At 37.8% G+C, this 26,661-nt stretch overlaps 1 protein-coding gene across 5 annotated transcripts in view; it reads left to right on the top strand.

Moving 5' to 3' along the window:
• CERK (ceramide kinase) overlaps window positions 1-25,812 on the top strand; it is a 44,529-nt gene extending 18,717 nt beyond the window's left edge. For 2 of the 5 annotated variants that reach the window (XM_068402260.1, XM_068402256.1), the window contains 8 exons: window positions 7,678-7,752; window positions 9,478-9,630; window positions 10,624-10,729; window positions 13,462-13,532; window positions 19,452-19,657; window positions 21,974-22,182; window positions 22,591-22,679; window positions 23,075-25,812. In XM_068402260.1, the coding sequence (XP_068258361.1) occupies window positions 7,678-7,752; window positions 9,478-9,630; window positions 10,624-10,729; window positions 13,462-13,532; window positions 19,452-19,657; window positions 21,974-22,182; window positions 22,591-22,679; window positions 23,075-23,091 (926 nt within the window). In that variant the 3' untranslated portion in view covers window positions 23,092-25,812. The other 3 variants (XM_068402257.1, XM_068402258.1, XM_068402259.1) reach the window with 3 other exon arrangements.
• The last annotated feature ends 849 nt before the right edge of the window (window positions 25,813-26,661 follow it).

Below are 26,661 nucleotides of genomic sequence, written 5' to 3'. Positions count from 1 at the left end.
TGAGTGTATAATGCGTGCTCTATTCCTTGAACTAACAAGAGATACAGCCTTGTAATCAGTGCTATGATTCAAGTATTTTCTTCAAGTCATTATTCAGATCCCTCAAAAATTATTTATAATGGTGTATAAGGAAGCTGGCCTTGAAGTTCTATTAATTAAGTTTTTGGAAATACAGAGGATAATATGTATCTTGATCTGTTTGTATATTGTACAATATTTAAAATGATCCATGACTGAAAATATGGGAAAGTTCTTATTTACTGAAAAAGGGACTCAAATCACTGAAGAAATCTTCCCTCTTTCTTAACACATCTTACTGCCACAGGAACCTTCAATTGTATATGAAATAGCCAAACCCATGCATTGCAGGATGGTCAGGAAGGCAGCAAGAGGTTTGTTTTTTTTTCCCCAGCCCTTGGTGAAGCTGTTTTCTGTTCATCTTTGCTTGATGTAATGGAGCTCTGGGCATGTGTTGACCCCAGCAGATGCGCTAGTTCCCAGACTGGTGCAAGAAGTCTGTGGCAAAGTGAGTGAGATCCTTAAAAAGACTTTTTTTTTTTTTTTTTAAATAAACTAATAGTCCTAAAATAAGCAAGTCAAAAGGAATAATGAAATATAAATTATGCATCTAGAAAAACTTCATCCATTATGCTCTTTTTAGTTCTTTATAGCCAACCTTTTTCTTAAAATCCTAAGAACTCATTAATAGATATTGAAAACAAACACAACCCATAGTTTAGAGATTAAGTTCTAAAGCTCTGTGTGTCTTCTGACACGTGGAGACAGTTTACTCAGTGAGGACAGGAGCCTGGGGTAAGGTGAGACTGAATCACTGGTTTTGCCTTTTTTAGTGTCAAGCTGTATAACAATAACATGGCAGGTTGTGGTTTGTGGTTGTGATTAAACAGTGTCTGTATTCAAACTAACGCTCAATTCACCAGACTTAATCTTTGCTCAGATTTGTCAATTTAGTTGTACAAAGGTTTGAAACTACAAATGAAAGAAATTTAATGTTAAAACAGTCTCATCTATATGACCATTTTTGAGTAATTAGCTTTATTTCATAGGCAGAATCCCATCGTACAGACTCTTTTTTTAATTCTGGATACTACTTGTAAATCATGATTACAGGGAACTGCTAGAGAGAGTCCAGCGCAGAGCCACAAAGATGATTAAGGGAGTGGAACATCTCCCTTATGAGGAGAGGCTGAGGGAGCTGGGTCTCTTTAACTTAGAGAAGAGGAGACTGAGGGGTGACCTCATTAATGTTTATAAATATGGAAAGGGCAAGTGTCATGAGGATGGAGCCAGGCTCTTCTCAGTGACATCCCTTGACAGGACAAGGGGCAATGGGTGCAAGCTGGAACACAGGAGGTTCCACATAAACATGAGGAAAAACTTCTTTACGGTGAGGGTGACCGAACACTGGAACAGGCTGCCCAGAGAGGTTGTGGAGTCTCCTTCTCTGGAGACATTCAAAACCCGCCTGGACGCGTTCCTGTGTGATATGGTCTAGGTAATCCTGCTCCGGCAGGGGGATTGGACTAGATGATCTTTCGAGGTCCCTTCCAATCCCTAACATTCTGTGATTCTAACTTTCTGGAGCAAGCCCCTTCTTGGCCCCTCCTTTTGAACAGACGTGTCTGTTTCCAGTGTGTCTTATGGTTAAAAAATATTTATTGTTATGCTTTATTGTACATTTTTATGAAACAACTTGTGTTTTTATTGACATGAATAAAGGCTTCTAGTCGAATGGCAGCTTTAACTTCAGAATTTCTCGTAGTTGCAGCCATTCTTCAAATCTGCCAATGTAAATTGACTGATTGCTGTTATAAACAGATTTAATGTTAAGAGTACTTAGAGGTTGTACCTGACAAAGTTTTGTGCTGTGATGTGGTAACAAGTCTGCGCACCTACGAAAACTTCTGTTCAGTTATTACTTCCTTGTAGTGCCATCTAGCCTTGACAGCACATTCAGCCATGATTTCTCATTGCATTCTGAGTGGTCGTATGCCTCCATAGAACTTAAAAATGGGATCATTTCTCTTACAACATGTGGCACTGAGGTTTCATCCACATGTTTTAGTATTAAAATTATACCCTCTGGAGTAACCTAAAGTAATTCGTTCTTCTTATTAAACCTGGCACAGAACAGGAGGACAAAGCTGTCAGCTGCTGCTGGAGGGCTCTTTAGTAAAAGAGAACGGATTAGATTAAGTACTGTTATGATCTCAGCAGGTAGGGGAAAAAAAATCCTGCTTCACTCTGGGCTATGGCATAATATTAATTCATTCATTCTTCCAAAAACCAAGTCTGCCAGCCTACCCTGGGGATAAGGGAAAAATCTTCCAAGCACTAGGGAAGATTGAGTAAAGTGTAGATATAAAGTGTTAATTGCTGTAGAGATTTAGGCTTCTAGTGTATCCAGATTCCTCTCAGTTTTCTTGTGGTCGAGGTATGAACTCTGTAATGTCTAGCAATGAAGCATGCAGTATGATTATAATTGGCATGTTGATGTGTAGCTGTAGAAGTTAAGAATGCTAAAGACAGCACAGGCTTCTTCTCTGAAGGTAGTATAGAAAAATGGTGGAGGATTCATTCACAAACTTAAAAACCAGATGCAAGTAAAATCATGAAGTGTGACTGGACTCTCATACTACTGTCATCTAGGCTGTAAAATTGCTCTTTGAAAATGTATTAAAGCATAGCATAGAAAGCTATCTAATTCTTTTTTTAAATGATTCCCAAGTGATGTGTCCACAGCCTTCTCTGTTACAATGTTTCTAATATTTAGTGATCTTTGTGGTTTACTTAGCATCTTATTTCAAGGTTCAGTATATCCAGTTTGAAATCTGAAGTGCAATGTTTTGTGTTCCTCCTTCAGCATTTTAAATCCATTGTACTTCTAGAAATGACAGTCTAAGACTTAAATACTGCATTTAGTATGGTGCGGCTGCTATGAAGACAACTAAGTCAAGATTACTTTTCCCTGTGATGTTAATTTCATCTCTTAAATTTGCCATTACTGTATTAATCCATTTTTGTTGTACTGGAGTACTGAACTTCTGCTGAAGTGATTATCTACCAAAAAAATGCAGACCAAAGTCCTTCTGAACTGTTCCTTTTTAACCCAGTCTGTCATTCTGCAGATGTTAAACTTGATTTCTTGGTTTCTGGATGTGGAAAGGAAGGTGTATGAAACTATGAGTAAGAGCATGACTGTATGCCCAAGCCATTCATCTCTCCCTGTAACAGTAGCTTCGCCCCTTACTTTTGAATGTGTCAGATCCTTGTCACACAGAAAAGCCACCATCTAGATTTTTCAAAATACTAAATGCTGCTTGACCAAGAGTATGCAGTTACTCGGTCATTAGCATGACTCACCTGATATTTCATCTATGAGGTGACTGCATGGGTTGTATATACAAATACTACGGAGGTACGGGACCCCCCTGAATTTGTTATTCTACCTGTTTGCAGTACAGAATCCTGTTGCCATTCTAATTTGGCTCTGAGGTTCTGTGTGTGCTGTGGGAGCACCTGCCCCTGTCAAGGGTATCTTACATGGAGCAATGCTCACGAGCACTAGAAGTATTTCTGTTTCTTTATTATATTCACTGTTTTCTATAGGATCAGTGTTTAGCTGGGTGTTGCTTCTGTCATCTGCTTAGTTTAGTACTTCTGGTTCTTTGGAATTTGTTTAGTTTTCCATCAATAAAAGCACAAAAATTAATACTTATAGCCCACAGAATGTGTGTGTTTTGGTTTAAGAAAACTTAGTTGTAAGTTAGTAGCGTAATAAATTTTGAGATGATTAATTCTAGCACTTCGATTTTTTTTTTTTTTTTTTTTTTTTTTTCTCTCTAAGTCCACAGAATCAATGGCATGAACTCTTCTATACAACCAGTTAATCATCTGGTTTTGTTTATCACTTGGCTGGTTCTATAACCAATTTAAAGCTTGTGAGGTGGTGTCTGAGCGCCTGTTTGCATGACTTGTTTACTCACAAATATCCAGCAATATTTGCATGCAAAGGGGAAATCTGGTGATTCAGCTGTACTGTATTCTATTTAGTGCAGTCCATCACTTTAGTTTCTTTAATCTTGCTTTAGCAAAAATGTTTTATGGGGAGTACATACTCTTTAATAATTTTAGATACATACATATCTTGATCATATCTCCTTGTGATTTATTAAAAGGAAGGATTTTTCTGATAATTTTTAAATCATTAAATTTATTTTAAAAATTACAATGTTTAAATTTGGGCTGGGAAAGAACATAGAACAACTTGCCTCTATAACAGCTATGTGGCTGTATGATACCTCCTAATAACAAACAGACTTTGGGGAAAATGGGTAATGAAACAGCTCTAGCGTACATAATGTATGGTAAAGATTCAAAGTAATTATACTTATTTTAACAAAGACTAGTTGATATGCCCTCTACACACTTCATATTTTCAGTAGGCTCTTAATATCAGAATATCTGGGATGAGAGCTTTCTTTAGCTGGGAGATTTCACACATTTAGTTTGGGATTCAGCTATCTACATATGGTGGCATGGTGCCACCATTGTTGAAATATACTAGCCATATGCAAGACAACTGTTGTGCTAGAGTAGCAACTGGAAGCCAAGCAGAGTAGTCTGCAGCACTTGAACACTGGTGGTTGGTGTAATTTTAGGTAATGGAGTTACTCTCCTTAGGGTGAGTTTCAATTTGAAATTGATACTCAAATTTTCATGCTCACATTTAGGTGTCTGCAGGTGAGATGGGCATCTAAACTCATGTTATAGCCAGGGGGCATCTGGTCAATACAGTCAGTAGAGCCTGTAGATCTTGTGTTGCATCTGCCTGTCTTGTGCAGATGTCTTTTTTCCTAAGGCCCTTCAGATGGGGCCTGTGTTTGAGCACCTTGAGTCAAGCTCAAGCTGCTGTCAGCATTCCTGACAAGTTCTCCTTGACCAGAGTGGAAGCTTTGACATAGTCTGCAGTGTTACATGTACACATGTAGCTAATTCTAGGTGTTTTAACCTGGAACTTAATCATTCCCTTGCATGCTGATTTTTTTCTCTTCTAGCACACCAATGCAAAAAATAGTTTCTGCACTGAAGATCTTTCTCTTAATGAATTAGGGCTCAGTTAACAAGCAGTCCAACTACTTTCTTCATATTTACGTGTGGTAATGCGCAACCCATAAAGACCTTCACTCAGTCGGACTGGTGTGCTTAAAAATCCCCAAAGGAAGTCTGATGGAGTATGTATATAATTATTCTGTTGGTTGAACCAGAACAAACAACATCCACCACCTAACATTACAGAATCACAGTCAAGAGTCATGCTCTATGTCAATTAGTCAAGAGTCGTGCTCTGTGAAAGCTGCTTGTCCAAATTGAGTGCTCTGGCAATCCTAAAATATTAATCAAGGGATATTAGTCAAGCTATATTTACATTCTAATCCTGCTTTCCATATCAGATTTATACTGATGAAATAAGCTAGATTTTGGTGGGGTTTGCATGTGCATCTACTCAGAGTTCTGTTTCAGCAGCAGTAGATTGCAAATCTGTTCAAGACCCACCTAATGGTCTAGAGTTCCTGTTTGGTTATGAAGTATTCAAAGAGATTCAAATCCTTAGTTATTGTGAACATTTTTGTGACCTTTAAACTAGTACAGTTAGGTTCATGCTTGGTGTGGTGTTATGACCAGTTGTATTCTCTTGGAATGCATGTAAGGAACGATACTGGTTTTGTTGCTCCATGCACCAGCTCTGAGAAAGAAGAAAAACAATGATATTTTACTGTTTGTAGTTGGTACTCCAATGGCATGTGTGAGAAAGAGGGATGATTTGACAGCTGGTAAACACTGTTGATGTCTTCCCCAGTCTTCCATTTCAGAATATCAGAATTAATTTCAGACTTCAGATCTAATTTTAGCCCTCCCTTGCTAGTTAACAAATAGAAATGAAAATAAGTTCTAGAAAATTACCCAACAGATAAATCAGCTTTTAATTGACTACAGAAGAGTGTAGGGAGATAAGCTTCCTATGTTAAAATGTAGCTTGCATGAATTCCCATCTTCTCTTCCCACCTATAGTGTAAGACTGCTTGGAAGCTCTGTTTACATCAAGACAAATGTGACTAAGGTAATTCTAGCAGCAGAATGCAAACAGATCTTGAAGAAATGAGAAAGGTTGGATGAAATATTAGGCTTGTACATTCAGCAGTAAAAGTTCAGGTCAGATCTTTTAGTGGCTCTTTTTTTGTTAGTTTGTTTTTCCTTTCAAAAGTAGTGAGAACTTTCTTTTCTGCCCAACTGAAATTCACAAGTGTAGGAGGCAAAATGAAAATGAAAAAATTGACAGTAAAGCATAGCTTCAGTATCTGAACTCTACCTAATATTTTCTGCTATAAAACTCCAAATGTGGCATGATAACATCATCTGTGTACCTTGTTATCATACAGAGAGAAATTGGGAGTCCCGTTTCCTGTGCAATGGCATGTACTTATAATGGTACGCTTGCACCATCTTGAACCTCAACCTTGTAGAGAGAAATCTCTTCAGTCACACTTGTGTCTTTTGTTTTGCAGTTCTGTTCTATTTATATTCTCTTTAGCTTCTGGAGCTGCTTCTCGTTGGCTGTGGCAGGTTTCTGCATAGCTTCTCTCATGCCCTTCAGTGGTAGGGGAAGTGGTGTCCATTTCCTGAGAAGTGAGCTGGAGGGGAAGTGATTTTCTTTGCTTCTATTCGTAACTGTATATGCCCCGTCTGTTTTCAAAGTGAGAAAGAACCAAAAGTGGATTTTAAGTAGTGATTGCTCATTCCTCCATTTTTAGTTTTCTGTTTCAATTTAATCAGGTCTGTATCTGAGCTGCTCTACATGTAGTGTATCAGTAGCAAATCTGAGAACATATATGTGGACAAAGTAGGTTTTTGTTTTCAGATGTCCAGCCTTGACTTTAAAGGAATTCAATTTCAGGGAAGGGGTGGGAGAAACTACAAGATAAATTTTGAGCTAGATGCTGCAACAAAAATGCTTTGGTACATCTAGCCCTGACTTTCAAGTCCCTGCTGCAGAGTAGGATTCAGAACCCTACATTAGGCTCTTAGATTGGTTTTTGTAGGGATCAGGGGGAACTGCCTGTGTCTAAACAGCACCTAAAATACTGAGTGGACATACTGAGTGAGGAGTGGCCTGAAGGCAGTTAGTAACAAAGACAGAATATAGGTGAAACTTAAGGCTTCCTCCCTTTCTTCTTGTAGGTATTTTGCTTAAGACAGTAAAGGCACATTTCTGTCCCCTATCTATAAACTAATTCCTGAAAGCAAGTATTTACTAACTTTCAAGTAATAGAACTAAGCAGGAGTTTCTGGTTTAAGATGCAGCTGAAGGAGGAGGGGATGTTGACACTCTGGAATTTAGATCACTCCCGCAAAAAAAAAAAAAAACAAAACAGAAGACTGGTCACTTCTTTTAGTGAGATCTCAATGAGTAAGAAATCTTAAGCAAAGGGGGGGATGTTACAATTTAAATCATAATGTTTGTAGCCTTGTATATACTTTGTTCCATAAAATAGAAGGGGGCAGGCCAAAGGAACATAATGCGTTTATTTGGAGGACCATGCCAATAATACTTGTTTTGAAAAGATATTAATTAATCTCTAGTTTTTCATTTTTCAGGATCAACAGATTGCATATGCTATTCAACTGTTGGCATTTCTGATCCAGTAACATCAGCTCTTCATATTATTGTAGGTGGGTGGTCACAGTTTGCTGTTTTGTTATGAAAATGGTTAAAATAGCCAAAAATAGTAATTCTGTTTAGTTCTTTCTATATGTTTGTGAAATATAATTTGAACATAATGGATGAATTGAAATAAGTTTTTGTCAGAGATTTAAGTCTCTGATTTGAAATACAGGAGGTTAAAAATAAATTGCTTTACTGTAATTCCTTATTTTCAAGGGAACATAATGTTTTGAAATTTTATATCTGGTGTTTAAGTTTTCATGCATTCTGTAAGCAGTGTTAAGTTGTTGGACTCTCTCTCTCTGAGAAAGCTGTGACAAGTGCATGTACACTTCAATAGTAGTATTTTGTACTGGTTGCCCAGTTGTCCTGTGCAATTCAATGCTTCCATGCCAAGTTAGAAGTATGGCTTCTGCTTGCCTGGAATTAGCTGATAATTCCCCATTTTTATCATCTGTAAGTCATATTTGAGGAGGAACTAGGGAGGAAAGCAACTACTCTTCAGTAAATGCTTTTTGGTATGTTGTCAACAGTAGGGATGCTGACATTGCCACTTCTCAAAGTCCTCTAGTAATGGAGTCGCTGAACTGCACAGGGGCTGCAGGAGACAGCTTGGCATATTCAGTGCATTGTGATTTGTGATGTCGGTCCTGTCTGCCACATACTGGAGAATCATAAGTCACTCAGTTCTTAATACTGAATTTGAAAAATTGTGCAAGGTAGTCTTCAGTTATAACGATGTTGTGTAAGCATAAAAGGTAGAATTTCCAAGTGACGATTGCTTCATTGTCACTTGTTATTTGGTGTTCAACAGTTGCAGTTTTAGGAGCTGGCATTGCAAAGGTTTACACGTGCTTCTCTGTTAATAACCTATCATTAAATCTGTTCAGTTTATGTATAGTTTAGGCCATTGGATGAGGATTAGAGAGAGACATGGACTTAGTATATCATAGTATTTTAGCTGGATTATTAAATGTGCATATAAACACATGTATTTAGATTTTTAAGAGTGTTTCTCACATGAAGGGTTCTTCACAGTAGTCCATGGTAGAAGGATGAGAGACAATGGGCATAAAGTGAAACAGAAGAAAAAAAGAAAAAAAACAAAACAAAACAAACAAAAAAATTAAGCAAAGAAACAACAATCCTCCCCCCTCCAAAGCCCCCAAAAACCCATGACCACTCCAAAGCTTACAGTGAGGACATCAGAGATGTGGTGTACGCCCTGTTCTTAGGGATTTTCAGGACTTGTGTGGATAAGCCCTGAATAATCTGATCTGACCTCATAGCTGAACCTACTTTGAGTGGGAGGTTTGATGAGAAACCTCCTAAGACCCCTTCCAGCTTGAATTATCCTCTGATAGTTTGACTTACAGGATTAAGTAGTATCCAGTAGATGTACAGATACTGCATTGATCTCTTCTATAACATCCCCTCGTACTGCTACGTGGTAAATGAGTGTAAATTCTTCATTATATATTTTTAGCATACCGACCTTTTTTCTCACTTAGTGCTTAATGTTTTTTAAATATTAAATGAAATTAGTATTAAAAAATTACTTTTCCCTTTCTGCATGTAAAAGAAATATATATGGATATATGACATATATATGTTATGACAAATACAACATATTTTTTATTTTAAAAAAAATCTGTAATATTAAAGTTACTATCATGTTTGCAGCTGCAAACAAAATAAGCCTTAATAGAACCTTGCATTTCTTATCTTCTTAGGTGACTGTCAGCCTCTGGATGTCTCTTCAGTGCATCATAACAACACATTTTTGAAGTACTCTGTATCATTGCTGGGTTACGGTTTTTATGGAGATATATTAAAAGATAGTGAAAAGAAGCGGTGGATGGGTCCGATGAGATATGACTACTCAGGTAACTTGTGTAATTATTACATTATTTTGTCAGCGTGTAAATTATTGGAGCAGTTGATGTGCTCTCTCCAAACCAAGTTTATCTGAAGCTTTTAAACATAAGAGGCAAACTGAACCTGATATTAAACTTCTTGTGGTACCAAGTACATTGGATCACATTACGTAAAGCTCCATAACTTGGTGGATATTTACAGTGTGCTCATTAAAGTTGTGTTGAATTTGACTATATAGCACAGTAAATAATTAACTGATAGTTAATATTTTAAGTATTTTACGAGCTTTATAAAGAGCTAAATATTTATATTGAACTGTTACAAATGGTGTTGGAAGCAACCCTAATTCAAATTTGTTTAATAAGCTTTTTTTATTAATAAAATTGCTGGTAGTGTTCTGTGTTAGTAGAAATGTGTTGCTATATGTCACCTAGTGATAGCTGCCTAAAAAGTAATGTATTTTTTGTGCTAATAATTTTTACTTTCTTTTAACCAGTTAGAGGGAGATAGGCAATCCTCTGTCTTGGACATTCAGCTGATGGAATGAATTGTTAATTTTGTCCATCCAGCACTAATCATAGAGAGCGCTGAGTGGTTTAGCCTAGTTAGCTAATATTTGAACAAATCCTATGCTCCTGGAAGGTTTTTTTTGCCTTCTTTGATTTGTTTTGTGTTAGGGAAAGAAGATACAAAAGCAGACTTTAAGTAGTGTAGGCTAATTTTAAGATTCAGCAGTGATGTACAGCTAAAATTTTTAGTTGGCTCTTAAAGATGTCAAGCAAAGTAATGGCACTATTGGCAAATGTGAAAAAGTTAGGGGAGTTATTTCCTTGTCCTCTACAGTTTAAAACATCATAATACAAAGGCTGTGAGCTCGAGAGCAGCTGCTGTTTTGCAGTCCTTAGAGAAGGAAAGAGAGGAACAATCAAGGGATGTATGCTGAGGTGTTCGCAATGTGGATTTATAATTACTTAATGCTGCTTAAAACCTTTTTTATGTAGGCTTCAAGACTTTTCTTTCTCATCATTACTATGAAGGAACAATTTCTTTTCAACCAGCAAAACACACACTGGGATCTCCACGAGATAAAGATAGCTGCAGAACAGGGTAGGCTATATTTATCTCTGGGTATTCAACATGAACTATTGAAAAGGTCTGTACATAACTAGAAGTCACAGAACTGTTGTTTTTAACATCAAAACACTTACTCTGAAAGAGACAAGCTTTTTAAAAAGTTTATTGGCTCGTTAAAGAGAACACCTAATTTTATCAGGTAGGTAAACAAAAATGTAATAAAATTTTGTTAGCTGGTATCTCTACCCCCCAATTTTAAATGAAACAAAGTATAACAGCACGGTACCTAATCACAAGATGGTGAGGGTACTATGCTGTATTACTGCTTATAAGTGAAAGGTCTGGATGCCTCATAGCTTCTACAAATGGAAATAATTATTCAAAAATTCTCAGATGTTCACATTGTAATTGGATCTAGCAATTCTAGCCATTGTTTTAGTGCCATGACAATAGCTGGCATGGCTTGTCCTGAGGATAAGTCTTTTCAGGAACCAGCCTGTTTAGTCTTTTTTTAATAGACTATTACTACACTGTATAAATCCTGTGTGATATTCTTCACTTGTTTCTCCAATCCGGGGCCCTGCCTTAATCTCCCAATGTTCCTTCCTTTCTCTTTGCTTTCACCTGCTTGAAGATATGCACTAATATTTATTATTCTTCTTTATATATGAAGCTGTCAGAGATGTAGTAGTTTTCACAGCAGACAGCACAGCAGGATACAGAGAAGCCAAAAACTTTGGCCAGAAACTACGTGGAATTTATTGAAACCGTGCTGTAATAATGTTGTGACATGCTGCAGATCACAGTCTCCAGCCCTAGCTGTAGCAACTATCTTGACCCATCAGGTGCCTTAATGCAGGGGAAGCTCCAGAGGGAGAAAGCTGTCATCCAGGTCTCGGTCAGGGAGTAAAGAGAGCCTAGTGCCTCACGAGGGATTTTATACAGCCTGATAATTGCTGTAAGGGCAATAGGACTGGGCACAAACAATTTAGAAGAATCCTGGAGAGTGGTGATGACAGTGATCATGCAGGTGATTGACAAGCTGACTTTGAGAAATGCTCTGCTAGTTTTGTTAACAGAAAAGGAAAGTTGGGGATGTGACAGTTGAAGACAGTCTTGGTGGCTGTGACTGTGAGATTATAGAGTTCAAAATCCTGAGAGAAGTGAGCAAGACAAAAAGTAGAATTGCAACCAACCATGAACTTCAGGAGAGCAGATTTTGATTTATTCAGGAATCTTGGCAAGATCCCATGGGAGACTGCCCTGGAGGACAAAGGCCCAGGAGAGTTGGTTGATACCTCCTCAGAGCACAGGAGCTGTCCATGCTGATATGCAGAAACTTGAGTAAGCATGATAGAAAACTAATGTGGATGAGCTAGGATCTGAGAAAAAAACAAGGTGGAAGTGGAATGGGTTACTTTGGAGGAACACAGAGACATTGCCTAAATGTGCAGGGATGGAACTGAGAAAGCCATAGCTCAGGTGGAATTGAAATCAGTGAGGGATGTGAAGGGTGTTAGTTCTTACAAAGGGATTGCATAAGTATACCAATCATAGCAAAAGGCTAAAGGAACTGTGGGCCTGCTGCTTAGTGGTATGGGGGACCTAGTGGTAAAAGGTACAAAAAAGGCTGGGAAATGCCTCCTTTGCCCAAGTTTTCACTGATGTTGTCTGCTCCCAGGCCTTACAGGTCCCCAGGCCTGTGGATGAGGGGGAAACAGTGGATGTTACATACCTTGACTTTAGCAAGGTCTTTGATGCTGTTTCCTGTAGTATTCTTAAAACCAAATTGATGAGGTGTGGACTAGATAAGTGGATGGGTGGAAAACTGGCTAAACTACCTAGAAAGGTTGTGAGTACCAAGTCCAGCTGGCAGCCAATTACTAATGGTGTCCCTTGGGGATCAATCCTGGGGCTAATACTGTGCAACATCTTTATTAATGACTGGGACGGTGGCAGAGAGTGCACTCTCAGCAGTTTTATGGATGATACCAGATTGTGAGAAGTGGTTTACATGTTGAAAGTCAGGGCTGCTATTCAGAGGGTCCTTGATGGGCTGAAGAAATGGCTGATAGGAACCTCGTGAAGTTCAGGAGAGGCAAACGTCCTGTACCTGGGGTGGAATAGTCCCATGCAACAGTACTGACTGGGCACTGACTGGCTGGAAGGCAGCTCTGTGGAAAAGAACTTCAGGATCCTGGTGGACAACATCTGTACCTGGGTCAGCAGTGTGTCCTTGCAGCAGGGAAGGCCCAACTGTATATTGGGCTTTCTAAGCAAAAGAGAAGACAACAGGTCAAGAAAAGTGATTCTTCCCCTGTACTCAGCACTTGTGAGATGAAGGACTGGCTCCAGTATGTCAATGTCTTTCACTGTTACAGCAGTCAAATATTGGAACAGGTTGCCCAGAGGTCTTGTGGAGTCTACCCTTGCAGATATTCAAAACTTGATTGAACCAAGACACTGAACATCCTGATCCTATCAGACCTGCTTTGAGCAGAGGTTTGGACCATATCAGGGGTCCCTTCCACCCTGCGTGATCTTATGGCTCTGTGATGCTGTTATTTCTGTCATCCAGTGATCTTCAGCACTGTACTTAAGTACCTGTACTGCCTGCAGGGCTGTCATGATTCATGCAACATCAGGGTGGCCAGTGCCATGCTGCATCTTGTGGTGGAGGAAGGTCTTGTAATGGTTGGGTGAAACAAAAAAGTTGAACTGAATAACAGTTTTGTTCAGGAAATGAATGGTATTTTTGTTTTCAGATGTTACATTTGCAAGAAAAGTGAGCAACAACTGGCAGAACAGCACAAGGAAAGTGGATTAAAACAGGAAGGTAATTTGTCATAAAAAGTAAAATGGTGCAGTATTATACAAATTATTATTTTTCAGAATATCTCAGTTCAAATGTGTGTGTTTTGGGTTTTTTTTTAATATTGTTACTAGGTAATCCATTGTTTCTTTGAGTTTGAGGAAGATACATGTAAATATGTGAAAAATATGTAAGGTGTCTCCCCACCCAAACCTCAGGCAATTCTGATAAAATTAGACTAATTACTTGTATATTTCAATGTGTTGAGTTTCTTTTCTTCAGGAAAGATATATTCTGTGAGCTAGGACTCTGCTCTTTTTGTGAAAAGGACTTAACTGATAAACTGTGAGGTAGTATAAAAGGAAGCAGTTCATTAAGATAACTTTTAGAATAGATAAGGATTAAAAATTTGTGTTTGTTAACACAGAAGTCACCCTATGTAAAGCTGTTTATTAAATAAATATGAGGCATTGAACTTGGACAACTAATAACCGATCTAGTAGACTTAAGTATTTCTGTACAATACCCTGCCAATACTTAGTATAAATGATAAATGAGATTTTTCTCTTCTTTCTCAGGTTATGCTATCCTTATTCTCATTTCCGCCCCCCGCCCCAACCCCTGCGCACACTTCTGTGGATTTTTTTTTATGGGCTTAACTTTTCCTTCCTTTTGTTAAAACAATTGTTAATATACTGGATTCTGTGCAATCATCCTCCTAGTTTTATCTCTTTATGTCTGAGTACTACGTCCTAATGGGAAGCGCTGATACTGATACACTTGCGGCCTTGCTGGAGTAAGATATGCAGATTCATTTAGCCGAGTTTCGCCTCTGGTCTCAGTTCATCGTCTTGGATAAATCCCTCTTAAACAGCAGACGGCCTTCCCATGCATGCTTACTTCTGCTTTTACTCTTTTTTTTTTTTTTTTTTTTTCTTGTAGAGCCCAGTGCATAAAACCTTAACTTTCTTGACACAAACATTGGTCTTACGACCTAGATTATCTTATAATCACAGTTATTTTCACAGAATCACAGAATGTTAGGGATTGGAAGGGACCTCGAAAGATCATCTAGTCCAATCCCCCTGCCAGAGCAGGATTGCCTAGACCATATCACACAGGAACGCGTCCAGGCGGGTTTTGAATGTCTCCAGAGAAGGAGACTCCACAACCCCTCTGGGCAGCCTGTTCCAGTGTTCGGTCACCCTCACCGTAAAGAAGTTTTTCCTCATATTTATGTGGAACCTCCTGTGCTCCAGCTTGCACCCATTGCCCCTTGTCCTGTCAAGGGATGTCACTGAGAAGAGCCTGGCTCCATCCTCATGACACTTGCCCTTTCCATATTTATAAACATTAATGAGGTCACCCCTCAGTCTCCTCTTCTCTAAGCTAAAGAGACCCAGCTCCCTCAGCCTCTCCTCATAAGGGAGATGTTCCACTCCCTTAATCATCTTCGTGGCTCTGCGCTGGACTCTCTCTAGCAGTTCCCTGTCCTTCTTGAACTGAGGGGCCCAGAACTGGACACAATATTCCAGATGCGGCCTCACCAGAGGGGGAGGAGAACCTCTCTCGACCTGCCAACCACACCCCTTCTACTACACCCCAGGATGCCATTGGCCTTCTTGGCCACAAGGGCACACTGCTGGCTCATGGTCATCCTGCTGTCCACTAGGACCCCCATGTCCCTTTCCCCTACGCTGCTCTCCAACAGCTCTGCCCCCAACTTGTACTGGTACATGGGGTCGTTCTTGCCCAGATGCAGGACTCTACACTTGCCCTTGTTATATTTCATTAAATTTCTCCCCGCCCAACTCTCCAGCCTGTCTGGTCCCTCTGAATGGCTGCGCAGCCTTCCCGTGTGTCAGCCACTCCTCCCAGTTTTGTGTCATCAGCGAACTTGCTGACAGTGCACTCTATTCCCTCATCCAAGTCATTAATGAATATATTGAATAGTACTGGTCCCAGTACCGACCCTTGAGGGACTCCGCTAGACACAGGCCTCCAGTGGGACTCTGTCCCATTGACCACCACTCTCTGGCTTCTTTCCTTCAGCCAGTTCGCAATCCACCTCACTATCTGATCATCCAGACCACACTTCCTCAGTTTAGCTGTGAGGATGCTGTGGGAGACCGTGTCAAACGCTTTACTGAAATTGAGATAGACCACATCCACAGCTTTACCATCATCTATCCACCGGGTTACGTCCTGCATGGTATCTGTCAGGTTTTAGGCATGTGTTGGCAAAAAGAATATCATCATACTATAGAGATTCATTGGTAGCATAAAGCCTGTATATAGATTTCTATGCCAGCTTGAATTCCCGTTACGCATGCTTATATATAGTGCTTTCATCGCAGCTACTGCTTTCAGATCTTTGATACAGTCAACAGATGGCCAGAGTGGAGTATTTATTGAGTTGTTTTAACTTATGCCCAGATTCAGCTAAAGAAATTGATTTATAAAATATTTTCTTAGGAGCTAAATCTGGTATTAGTTTTTTTTTGTAAGAAAAAATATCTTTCTGAGAAATAACTGTAGTTAGAAATTGCCAACCTTTTTTCTTTTGTTTGTGGGGGGTTTTGTTTTGGTGTTTGTTTTGTTTTGGGTTTTTTTTGTGTTTGGATGGGGTTTTTTGTTTGGGCTTTTTGTTTTTGTTTTTTTTTTTAAATCTGCCATTTTGCTTTGATCCAGCAAAGGAGCAAAGGCAGAAGAAAGCTACAGGTTAGTGAGCAATCAAGGCTGCTTTAGCCAGCATTGCACAAGACATTAAGCAGCTGATTATGTAGGTTATTGTTTACGTAGATCCATTTTATTTCTGGTAGCTGGCTTGCTTTGCAGTCTAGTTTCTTCTCCATGCAGTACTGGTAAGCAAACAATAACAATCAACTACTCTTGATTTGCAATAAAAAGGATTTTAAATCGCCACCTCAAATAAGCTTTTTACTGAGCAGGGTGTATTGGCTGGCTCTTTCATTGTGCCTGCTTGGTTTGTGGACAGTTCAGGTAAGTTCAGAAGGCTGCTTGCACTGGCTGTCACTGAACTTATTTCTTTATATTGTGCAGAAGTCTATGTGCATGTGTTGAGTAAACTTTGAGCGTTAGTACTTTACACTGATTCAGGAACTTACAGTATATATACACAATAGTCGAAATGAGTACCATTTATGCTCTCCCTGCTTATGATTGCTATATTGTATGAAAGAGATTTTGGGTGAATAATTTTTGCTATTACTGTGATGCACCCTGCAGAATGGGTATGAAAACAGCTAGTCATTTAAAATGTGATAAATACCCTGACTTTGTTCTTACTTCAAAAGTGAAGCTTTTTATGAGTAACATGCTGAAATTTATACTGAAAGGTACTTTTCCACCAGGTGAAAACAATCTATTACAGTAACATATATAAGCATTCTACTTGAAGTAATTTGAGACTTATTTATTACAGTGAGCATACTTCAAAAGTTAACATATATCTAGGCACACTATAGACTAAATTATTAATGCTTCTCAGATAAACAACAAAAGGATTTATCAGTAAAGGGTGTTGTTTTCATTTTGTTGTTTCTATGTCAGAAAATGCCTGTTTTTCTTGCATAGTTCTGGACACAGATGTTTCCAGTTCCAGTAATTTCTTATGTTCTGTTCAGTTACCTTCATCTCAGAGCAGGGCCTCGTCATTTGCCTGGAGCCTGAACAAAGTCATTCTGTAGTTGGACATTTAAGTATTTCTCATCTCTCTTAAGATACACATTTTGAATCTGATTTAAATTATTACTTTCTGTAGTGTCCTGTTTGAAAGCAACATAAAAATATGAGCAGTAAAGCAAGCAAAACTAAAACCACTCTGGCAAATGATGGGAAAATGTTGAATTTTAGAGCTGCATTTTTTCTTATTATTACTGATTTGTTTATCAGGAGATAGAGAGGATAGTCTAGATGGGAAAATAATAAAGTTTTTAGTTTCCTTTAAGTCTTTTGTCACATTATAATCCTACTCTATTTTTCCTGGAATTCTGTTTTTCTTAGTTCTGTTACTAAAGGTTAGATAGTAAGAAGTTCCAATGAATAAAAATTCAAGGAAGCGAGAAAAGTTCAAAGAGCAAAGGACTACAGAATACTTTCCAAACATTTTTTTTTCTTTTTTTTTTTCTTATTTTTCTATTATATAAAGCTTGGAAGAGGTCAATTCAAAATGAATGCATCATAGACTTAAGGTCCAAAATTACCTAGACAATTGTAATAATGATTCTCTAAAGTAAGTGTGAAATTCCTAAAACTAAGACAGTGAAGAATATCAGAATTTCAAGACATGAAATATATAGCATAGATGACATCTATAGTCCTATCAAAGCACCACCCTGAAAATAACTATAAATTAACCCAAATGTGGGGAACTGAATAATGTTAGATATTCTAAGTCTGTACCAGTTAATATGCCTCAAAACCTCTACCTTGCTGTGGTTTGATGATCAAACTTTAATAAGCTTTTATAAAAAACTTTTATCGTTTTTTGTTCATTCCTTAGTTTTACCTGCATCATCAACAATGGTACTTCACTGCTGAGCTCCACTCTTAGAACCACATGTATCTCCATGGAGTATTCTACAGTCATTACTTCTGTGGAGTTGTTCATTTCAAATATCTGAGTCTACTTATATTGGGAGGAGAAAAGGAGAGTTATGGCTGCTTTATGGCTTTTTCTTACTGTAGTGAGGAAGGCGGTTATGTGTAATCTAAAAATGCAAAGGCATTTTTAATCTATTTTTATCCATATTCAAGAAAATACAGTTTAGATGACAACTCTCTGCAGTGCCTGGCAGTTTCTTTGTTCCAGAAAATTCCTCTGCTTCTTGGTAGTATTGATGCTGTCACACATTTAAGCTTAGCCTCGGTCTAATCTCTAACAGAAAAGTTTCATGTTGTTGAAAACAGACTTTTTTATTGTTTTCCCGAAGTCTCTGAAGATTTACGCGCAGGAAGGTTCACCTCTGTTAATAGTATTCATCAGACATTTGGGGTTGGGGTGGAAGCAGGCTTCTGATCTGCTGCCTGCTGGTCCTTGCTGAACCCTGAGTCATCTCACAGAATCACAGAATCACAGAATGTTAGGGATTGGAAGGGACCTCGAAAGATCATCTAGTCCAATACCCCTGCCGGGGCAGGATTGCCTAGACCATATCACACAGGAACGCGTCCAGGCGGGTTTTGAATGTCTCCAGAGAAGGAGACTCCACAACCTCTCTGGGCAGCCTGTTCCAGTGTTCAGTCACCCTTACAGTAAAGAAGTTTTTCCTCAAATTTAAGTGGAACCTCCTGTGTTCCAGCTTGCACCCATTGCCCCTTGTCCTGTCAAGGGATGTCACTGAGAAGAGCCTGGCTCCATCCTCATGACACTTGCCCTTTACATATTTATAAACATTAATGAGGTTATTCATTATTTGTCTTTTTTTTTTTTTTTTTTAGTATAATTTATGGCATTGAGGCAGAAGAGGAATATTGATTTAGAAACCAAATAAGTAAACATCTGTCTTCACATCATTGTTTATTTAAGATTAAAATGTTGAAGAGCAAGAATAAAATTTTTAAAAAGTTAAAATTCCCCCTGAACTTTCACACTACGAGAGTTGTAACTTGCCTCTGTCTTTTCCCTGCCTAAGGCTTTGTGGGTTTACCCAAATAGCATTGATCCTGAATTTGACATGCATATGTCAAACAGTGAGCAGTTTTAGTAGATAATCACAATCTGTGAAGGGAGAAAGCAACTTTCTCTGTTAGTATATGGAAAATAGATTTTTTTAAAATGCAATTTATTTTAGATACTTATTGACGGTGCATGAATATGCCCAGTAAAAACTTCTAAGTTGCCAAGAATGATTGATTTTGAGTGTTCTTGTGAGTAGATCAAATATAACCTATCTCCATGCCTTTATTGATGTGTTTCAGAAGATGAAGAAGAATGGAAGGTTATGAAAGGGAAATTTCTAGCCATCAATGCAGTTAATATGAGCTGTGCCTGTCCACGAAGTCCAAAAGGTCTTTCACCAGCAGCTCATTTGGCAGATGGTTCAGCTGACCTCATTCTAGTTCGTAAATGCTCCAGATTTGATTTTCTACGGTATCTTGTCAGACATACAAATCAAGATGATCAGGTGTGTATTCACTTTGACAATGAATTATCCAGAGTCAGTGTAAGTTGTAAATATAGATATTCTTATACGACAAAAAGGACATCTACAAAGCAGGTTTTTTTATTTTTTTTATAAAAAAACGTATACATTTTGGGTGATATAATATCAGCATGTGTACCATTTACAAAAAAAAAAAAAAAAAACACACATTTTAGCTAAGTCAAGTGATTGGCCATAGCATTCTAACAAAATCCTACTTTTGCTAATTGAATTCTGTTTCATAACGTTTTCCATATATTTGCTGTCTGGACATATTTAAGTGATTTTATCACAACTGTGCCCTCATGTATTTGTCATGAAACTGCTCACAGCAGTATAACGTAGCTGAGGTAGAAGATGTAGTGAAGAGTAATAAATTGTTTTTTTGTAAACTGTATAAAAATGTTGTTTAGAAAAAAGTTACTAGAACTGCAGTTTGATTGTGGACTGCAGGCTTTTAGCAGCATTTTACTTACATATATATGACCAGGATATGAGCTTTATGCATTCAGCTTCAAAATTATTCCTTGCATGTGCTGTAGCTGTCAGCATAAACTATGAGGGAAGATTCATCACTGCTTTGGTTTGGAGTATCTGTTGAAACCAGAGCTGTGGCTGTGAACACACACATTTAATATTTGTCACAAGCTGATATTATTAACATGTTCTGGAAATTCTCTGAACAATGGACTACTGTCATATCTGGTTATAAAGCAATAATAAATCTCGCTTGTTTATGAAGCTATTCTTCCTCCGCTGTAGAAGAATTAGTATAGATTCTCTTTGCTATATTTCCTCATTACCATTCCCTGGGACGTTGTGTGTGTGTGTCTGTATTCCTCCTTCCTGCTGTTCTCAGTCTCTTCTTCCCTTCACTTCTTCACACTCACTCTCCCTGTTTCCTTGATATTTTTGATTATTTGAAGCCTTCCCTGGCTACCTTACAGATTGGCTTCAACATTGATCAAGAGCCTACATTCTGCTAAGACTTGAGACATGAGAGCATTCATGGGTGGCTCTGTGCAGCCGTGGATACTGGTTTTTGCAACTAAGCTGTTTGGACTAGGACGCTGCTTAGTGAGCTTCGTTGTATCTGTGAGCCACTGCTTCCAAGTGTGGAGTTTGACAACTTCACAGTTTGTTTATGGTTAAAAGCTGAGGGAAGTTAAGACCTAGGAGGCCCCTTCAAGTGTGATGCTTTTTGTGATTGCCGCTGTGGCTATTCCCCTTCCAGTGCTTCTCAGCTGTTTCTCTCTGGGATATGTTGGTTTGGCAGTATAGGTCTAATGCAGGGTTGTACATATGTCCTCACCTCAGGTTAGCATCTACCATAATAGTGGGAAACCCTATTTGAAAACTTAAGAAAATGTGAAAAGAAAAAGGAAGAAAAGGGTGACTGTACATTAATACACATTAATACACACTGGTTTATGGGCAAACTGTTTCTTTGTTCACTTTTACTTCCTTGCCGTCCCCTTCCTATAGACACACACAGACATACTCCATTGCCTTTGCTAAATGACTTGTCTGCATTTGTTACAGCTTGCTAAATGTTTAAGTCCATATCAGTTAAGTTGCTTTAAGGGCAGGTGGGCGCACCCTCTAATTTGATTGTTCCTTTAATTTACAAAGCCAGTTTTAAAGCATTTGTACAATATTGTACTGCAAATCTGCAACCTGTGTTAATAAGAGCAATCTCTAATTGTCCTACTTTTTCTACCTAAATTAACTAGTTAAAATTATTTTTATTTTGTTGGAATGTAATAATATTGCCTCTATTCTGATTTTCATGTACACCCAGCTCTGTGTTGTGATCACAATGCCATGGAATTCTCACCTTCAGGACATTGTTCCAAACGCAGAAGCAGAAGGCTTTCAGGAAAGCCCATGTGTCTTAAGGGCTGTAGTTGAACAGGTCCTGAGGATGGTACAGAGATCCAATCCAAACCTTTTTGGCTTTGATTCCATGTTATAATAGTTTTTATACCAAATTTTTAAAGTTTTTATACCAAATTTACTCATAATCTCAGAACCTGTTACCTGATTACCTATAAAGTGGCAGTATTGCAGCTACTTCAAGAGGACCATTGAAAAGTAAGGTTCCATTTTTGCTTTATTGTTTCTGACTTGTGCGGTTTTTTAAAAACAAAAATCGCTCTATGCCTCAGGTAAGCTTCTCTAGAAAATTGGAATGGACAGACTTTCCTGAATACAAGATTCTGCATGCTGAGTTGCTTTACTTATCAAATGTATTTAACTAATTGTAATTGCTTGTTTTGATTTATTTTTTTCTTGTAGTTTGACTTCTCATTTGTAGATGTTTATCGGGTGAAGAGTTTTCAATTTACATCAAAGCTTTTGGAAGACAATGAAAGCAATGTCACAGACATAGGAAAGAAACGTTTTGGCCACTTCTGCAGAGATCATCCAGCCTGTTGCTGTAATATTGCTAATAGTACCTGGAATTGTGATGGAGAAACTCTGGACAGTTCAGCAATTGAAGTGAGGTAAGCATTGATTTTTCTCTCCATGTACCAGAAAACATATTAAGCCTTTTCAGTGATTTTTAAGGTGTTCATAAAGATATCCCCAAAAGGTGCCCCCACAAAGCAAATTTGAATCTTCTGATGATAAACTTTTTTTTGAGTCCTTTCCAGAGAATACTCCAACCACGTATATTGTAAATGATGACTCTGGCCGAGATAAATGGATGGCTCTGCCTTTGGAGTCCTACTTACTTCTGAGGAACTGATATGATGTGCTTGAAGTGCTGAAGGGGAAGGTGGCGTTGGGAGGATTCTTTTTAAATGGGTGGAGTACCTCATTACTCTGACCACTAGCTTTTCCTGTTAAGCTTAAGTAGGCATCTTTGTCTCACAGAAATACTGAGTGTGTCCCATACTTTGTGGTTTTAGACACACAGCACAGAGTCTTATCTCCAGCCTTGGCATATGGAGAAAGAAGTTTGCAGTTGTACAAATAATCAGATCAGAAGGGAATAAAGGTTTGTGAAATTTGAAGGGCTTTTTTCATTTTTTCTTGTTGTTTTTGTTGTTTTTAGAACAAAGGGAACTAAGAACACAATACAAAATATTTACATGCAAGTATGTTCCATTAAAACACAATCACTTAGCAGTCCAAAGTTATTTTTATAAATGTTGCATAAGATCAGCTCATCTAAGTGCCCTGTAGAATTTTTTGTACGGAGGAATAACAGGAGTGGTAGATACATGAAAGCATCCAGTCCTCTTTGCAGGGCAGGATTGTATCAAGAACAAGAGCGCAGTTTCTGTAGTCTAGAGCAAGGAATTCTGTCCAACTGCTTGAAATTGATGGATTATTAGAATTAAATATGTAGTACCCATTTATTTCTTATTAATTGATTTACGTATTTTTCAGGGTTCACTGCCAGTTAATGAAACTATTTGCAAGGGGAATCGAGGAAAACTGTAAAGATGACGCTGCCTCCAGCCAGAGTAGCATTGAACAATTACTATAGACATTGTTCCTCCAATGGGGAGAAGAAAAAATAAAAGCTCAAGGAAATTGAGTAAATATGCATTTTAGTCAAATTGACAAGTATTTTAAAATTTTAGGGGTTTTTTTTTGATGGCTTCAGTATAATTTTAGACATTGCATTGTGTCATTTTTTAAAAACATTGTAATCATTAAAATGTATCTTGGAGCAATGTAATCCAAGTTACATTAGAAAAGAGAGGATTGGCGTATGTATATGTATTCATGATGACATAAATTCTCTGTGCTTTTCTAGAGAGCTAATTTAGCAGTTGTGTTGCAATAATATCTAAATGTTATAAAACATTGGACTTCCCATTGTCATCAAACCAAGATATCAAGACAAGATTATTTTCAGTGTCTGAGAAGGACATTTTCTTCTGGGAGGATTATGTAGTTGCATGTGGCTTAAATGCTGGACAACAGTGTTGTCATTCGCATCTTTTTTTTTAGTAAAATCTCATTTTGTAATTTTGACTATACCTTGCAACTTATCAATGCAATTCAAACACACATTCCTGGCTTTAAGTAATAACAGTAAGAGTTTAGAAATACTTTGAAAAATAAAAGCACATCTGTATACAGATCATACCTTATCCTATATATTCTATTTATAAAGGCTTCCTTGCATGATGCTTTTTGGGATTATAAAGGGGTTTATGACTGTTTGGATGATACCAAATACCACACATTACAACTGAAATGTCTTGCAAGCAACTCATAGGGATACTTATATAATACCAGGAAGGCACAGGCAAAGGAAAGTATAAATATCTTCTGAAACACCAGCAAGTTTTAAGTTTTTAAAAATACCTAAAATTAACATATGAAAAGCTTCCTTCTTCAGTACACAATTCTTTAGAGATTCTACTACATACATTAAAATGTCTTTGCAAAATAAGACGTTGGAATGTTAAGTTTAAAAATATGATTTGATGATTGAAAATTTTTTAAATAATGTTTAACTGAATATGAAATAAAACAGTTTGTTTTGTGAAGTCAAGAGAAGAAACTGGCATCTGATAAATCACGAATTCACTGTGCTGATTCGTTTTTATAGCAAAAAAACATCAGACTATCGTGTGTAGCTATGGAGTGATTCTTTAAGTTGTGTATGGATTTGTGTATTGTGACACACACATTCAGTGTGTAGGCTTGGGGCTAAACTTTTATTTTCTCCTACGTATTTATTCCTGTTTGAGGATCAGAAGTTAGCCCCTACTCTCTTCTGTCTTAAGAGTGTAGTTCTCTTTAAGACTCATTGCATCTGAGGGTATTTTTGTGTCTGAACAGCTAACGACTCTCCATGTATATTTATTGGCACTTCTGTCATTCAGCTTGTATTAGTTTCATGTTTCTCATGTATTTGCTCTGTGTAAGCCATGGTGATTGGTCAGTTTGTTACTGAAGCACTTGAAAATTGTTATAAATGGCTGATTTTTTTTTTTCTATTGAAATTATTTACATTCCAGTTTTGTGTAATGTCAAAATGGTGTGCTATATCTTTGCTACGAAGTATTATTCATGCTGCTCTGTGTAACAAAAAGCACTTGAAAATGATATTTGCTTAAAGTACAGTGATACAAATTTTAGCATCTGTTTTTCGTTGTATAGTATTTCAGGGAAATACTTGAATACTTTTCTGAAAGTACCGCTGTTTACTTTCCTTACTAATGCAATGAGTTGAAGTGTTGATTGATCCAATGCTTTTCGGATGTTTGTAACATAAGTGTTATGTATACTGTATTTTTAAAGCCATGTTTAATAAGTGAAATAGTACTTTTGACCTAAGAACCTCATTGAAAATGAGATTATGCAGTTCTACAAGTGCAAATATTTTTGGAAGTGTCATTTGTTTAAAAAGTTCTGCAGTTATTTTGGTCTATTTGGAATATTGTGAGAGAACACAGACTTCAAGTTACTGTAATTCTTGTGCAGGATATGATGCTGCACGCTCAGCTCACCAACAGATGAGGCATTACAGCTACAGCTATCCAGATCAAGTTCTCATAAATGAGAACAGGAGTAAATACTAACCAGCTCTTTCCATTAGTTTACTAGCAAGGCATGAGACCCTTACTTGAAAAATGAAGGTTTAATCTAGTTGTGAATGTATATTGAAGTGCTTTGAATATTTTTAATATCTGAAACTGAGTGCTTGGTGTTTCCAAAGAAAGCCACAGTGAAGGCTCCCTTTCTCAGAAACAAGCCACTGGAAAAGGAGAAAAGATTGTTTTGTAGTATGGTAATGAAGTGTGAAGTAAGTAACAAAGGTGTTGCAACATTATAAAATGGAAAGGTCTTCGGTAATAGAAAACACGCATAGTTGCATTTGAATAATTCTATTTGTAGCATATTATACTAGCAGAGCACCGTATGTGAGCTGTATGACATGTCCAGTTTATTTTTAAGAAGAGACCTGCATAAGTAATGTCTGCTTACATTTTAATTCTAGGTTTTTTTTCTCTGAATGTAGTCTCAGTATGGAAATTATGTATAGGAAAACAAAGTCCTATTTTTCTTTTTTTCCCAGTCTTGCTGGCTTCAAGATTAGAAAATGTGTTCCGTTTTATGACACTAGGGCATTTCATTGAAAAAAATAAAATCATGTTGTACAGCAATGCAGTGGTTTTCTTCTTTTCACAACTTGATTTGAAAAAATATCTGTTGCCAGATTTCTACCAAACAAAGGTGATGTGCTCAGTGTAACCAATGTGGGCAGATTAAATCAGGTGAGGAAGTAATTCATAAGCTTTCATTTGGGTTGACCACAGCTTTGTAGCAAGTGTGAATGTGGACAAACACCAAGAGTAAAGAAAAGCAACTAGTGAAGCTGGACTTCTACTAAAACTAAGCAACTTTGTCAAGACAAACTAAAGACTGAAGAGGGGAGAAGAAACTTAGTTGTAATGTAAGTATTTAGAGTTATTGATTATGGAAACATCTAAACTATAAAAAGTTAAAGAAAAACAATGTTCTAAGAAGCATGAGCTATATAATATACCCTAAATAGTATATAGTAAATAGATGGGGTTTTAGCATTTCATTGCAATGATTATTACGGATGCAGTACATATATTCTAATAAGAAATAAAACATGTTCATTATAGATGAACAGCAGGCAGAGCAGAAGAATGTGCTTTTCAGCACTGTGGAGACTATTGCCTTTGAAGTGTATTGGGTTTACGTGGGAAGGTTTTGGTAGCTGGGGGACCTGGATGGGTGGCTTCTGTGAGAAGACACCAGAAGCTGCCCCCATTTTGGACAGAGCCAGTTCCAGCTGGCTCCAAGATGGACCCACTGCTGGCCAAAGCTGAGCCCATCAGTGATGTTGGCAGCACTTCTGTGATAACATATTTAAGAAAGGGTGAAAAGGGCTGCACAGTGTCTGTAAGAGAAGAGTAGGGGGGAAGGAAGAGAGGAACAGCCCTGCAGATACCAAGGTCAGTGAAGAAGGAGGGGGAGGAGGT

The sequence above is a fragment of the Nyctibius grandis genome, chromosome 5, assembly GCF_013368605.1.
Source record: "Nyctibius grandis isolate bNycGra1 chromosome 5, bNycGra1.pri, whole genome shotgun sequence".
Taxonomy (NCBI): domain Eukaryota; kingdom Metazoa; phylum Chordata; class Aves; order Nyctibiiformes; family Nyctibiidae; genus Nyctibius; species Nyctibius grandis.
Note: the sequence above shows the minus strand (reverse complement) of the source record. Positions and strands in the feature narration are given on the sequence as shown.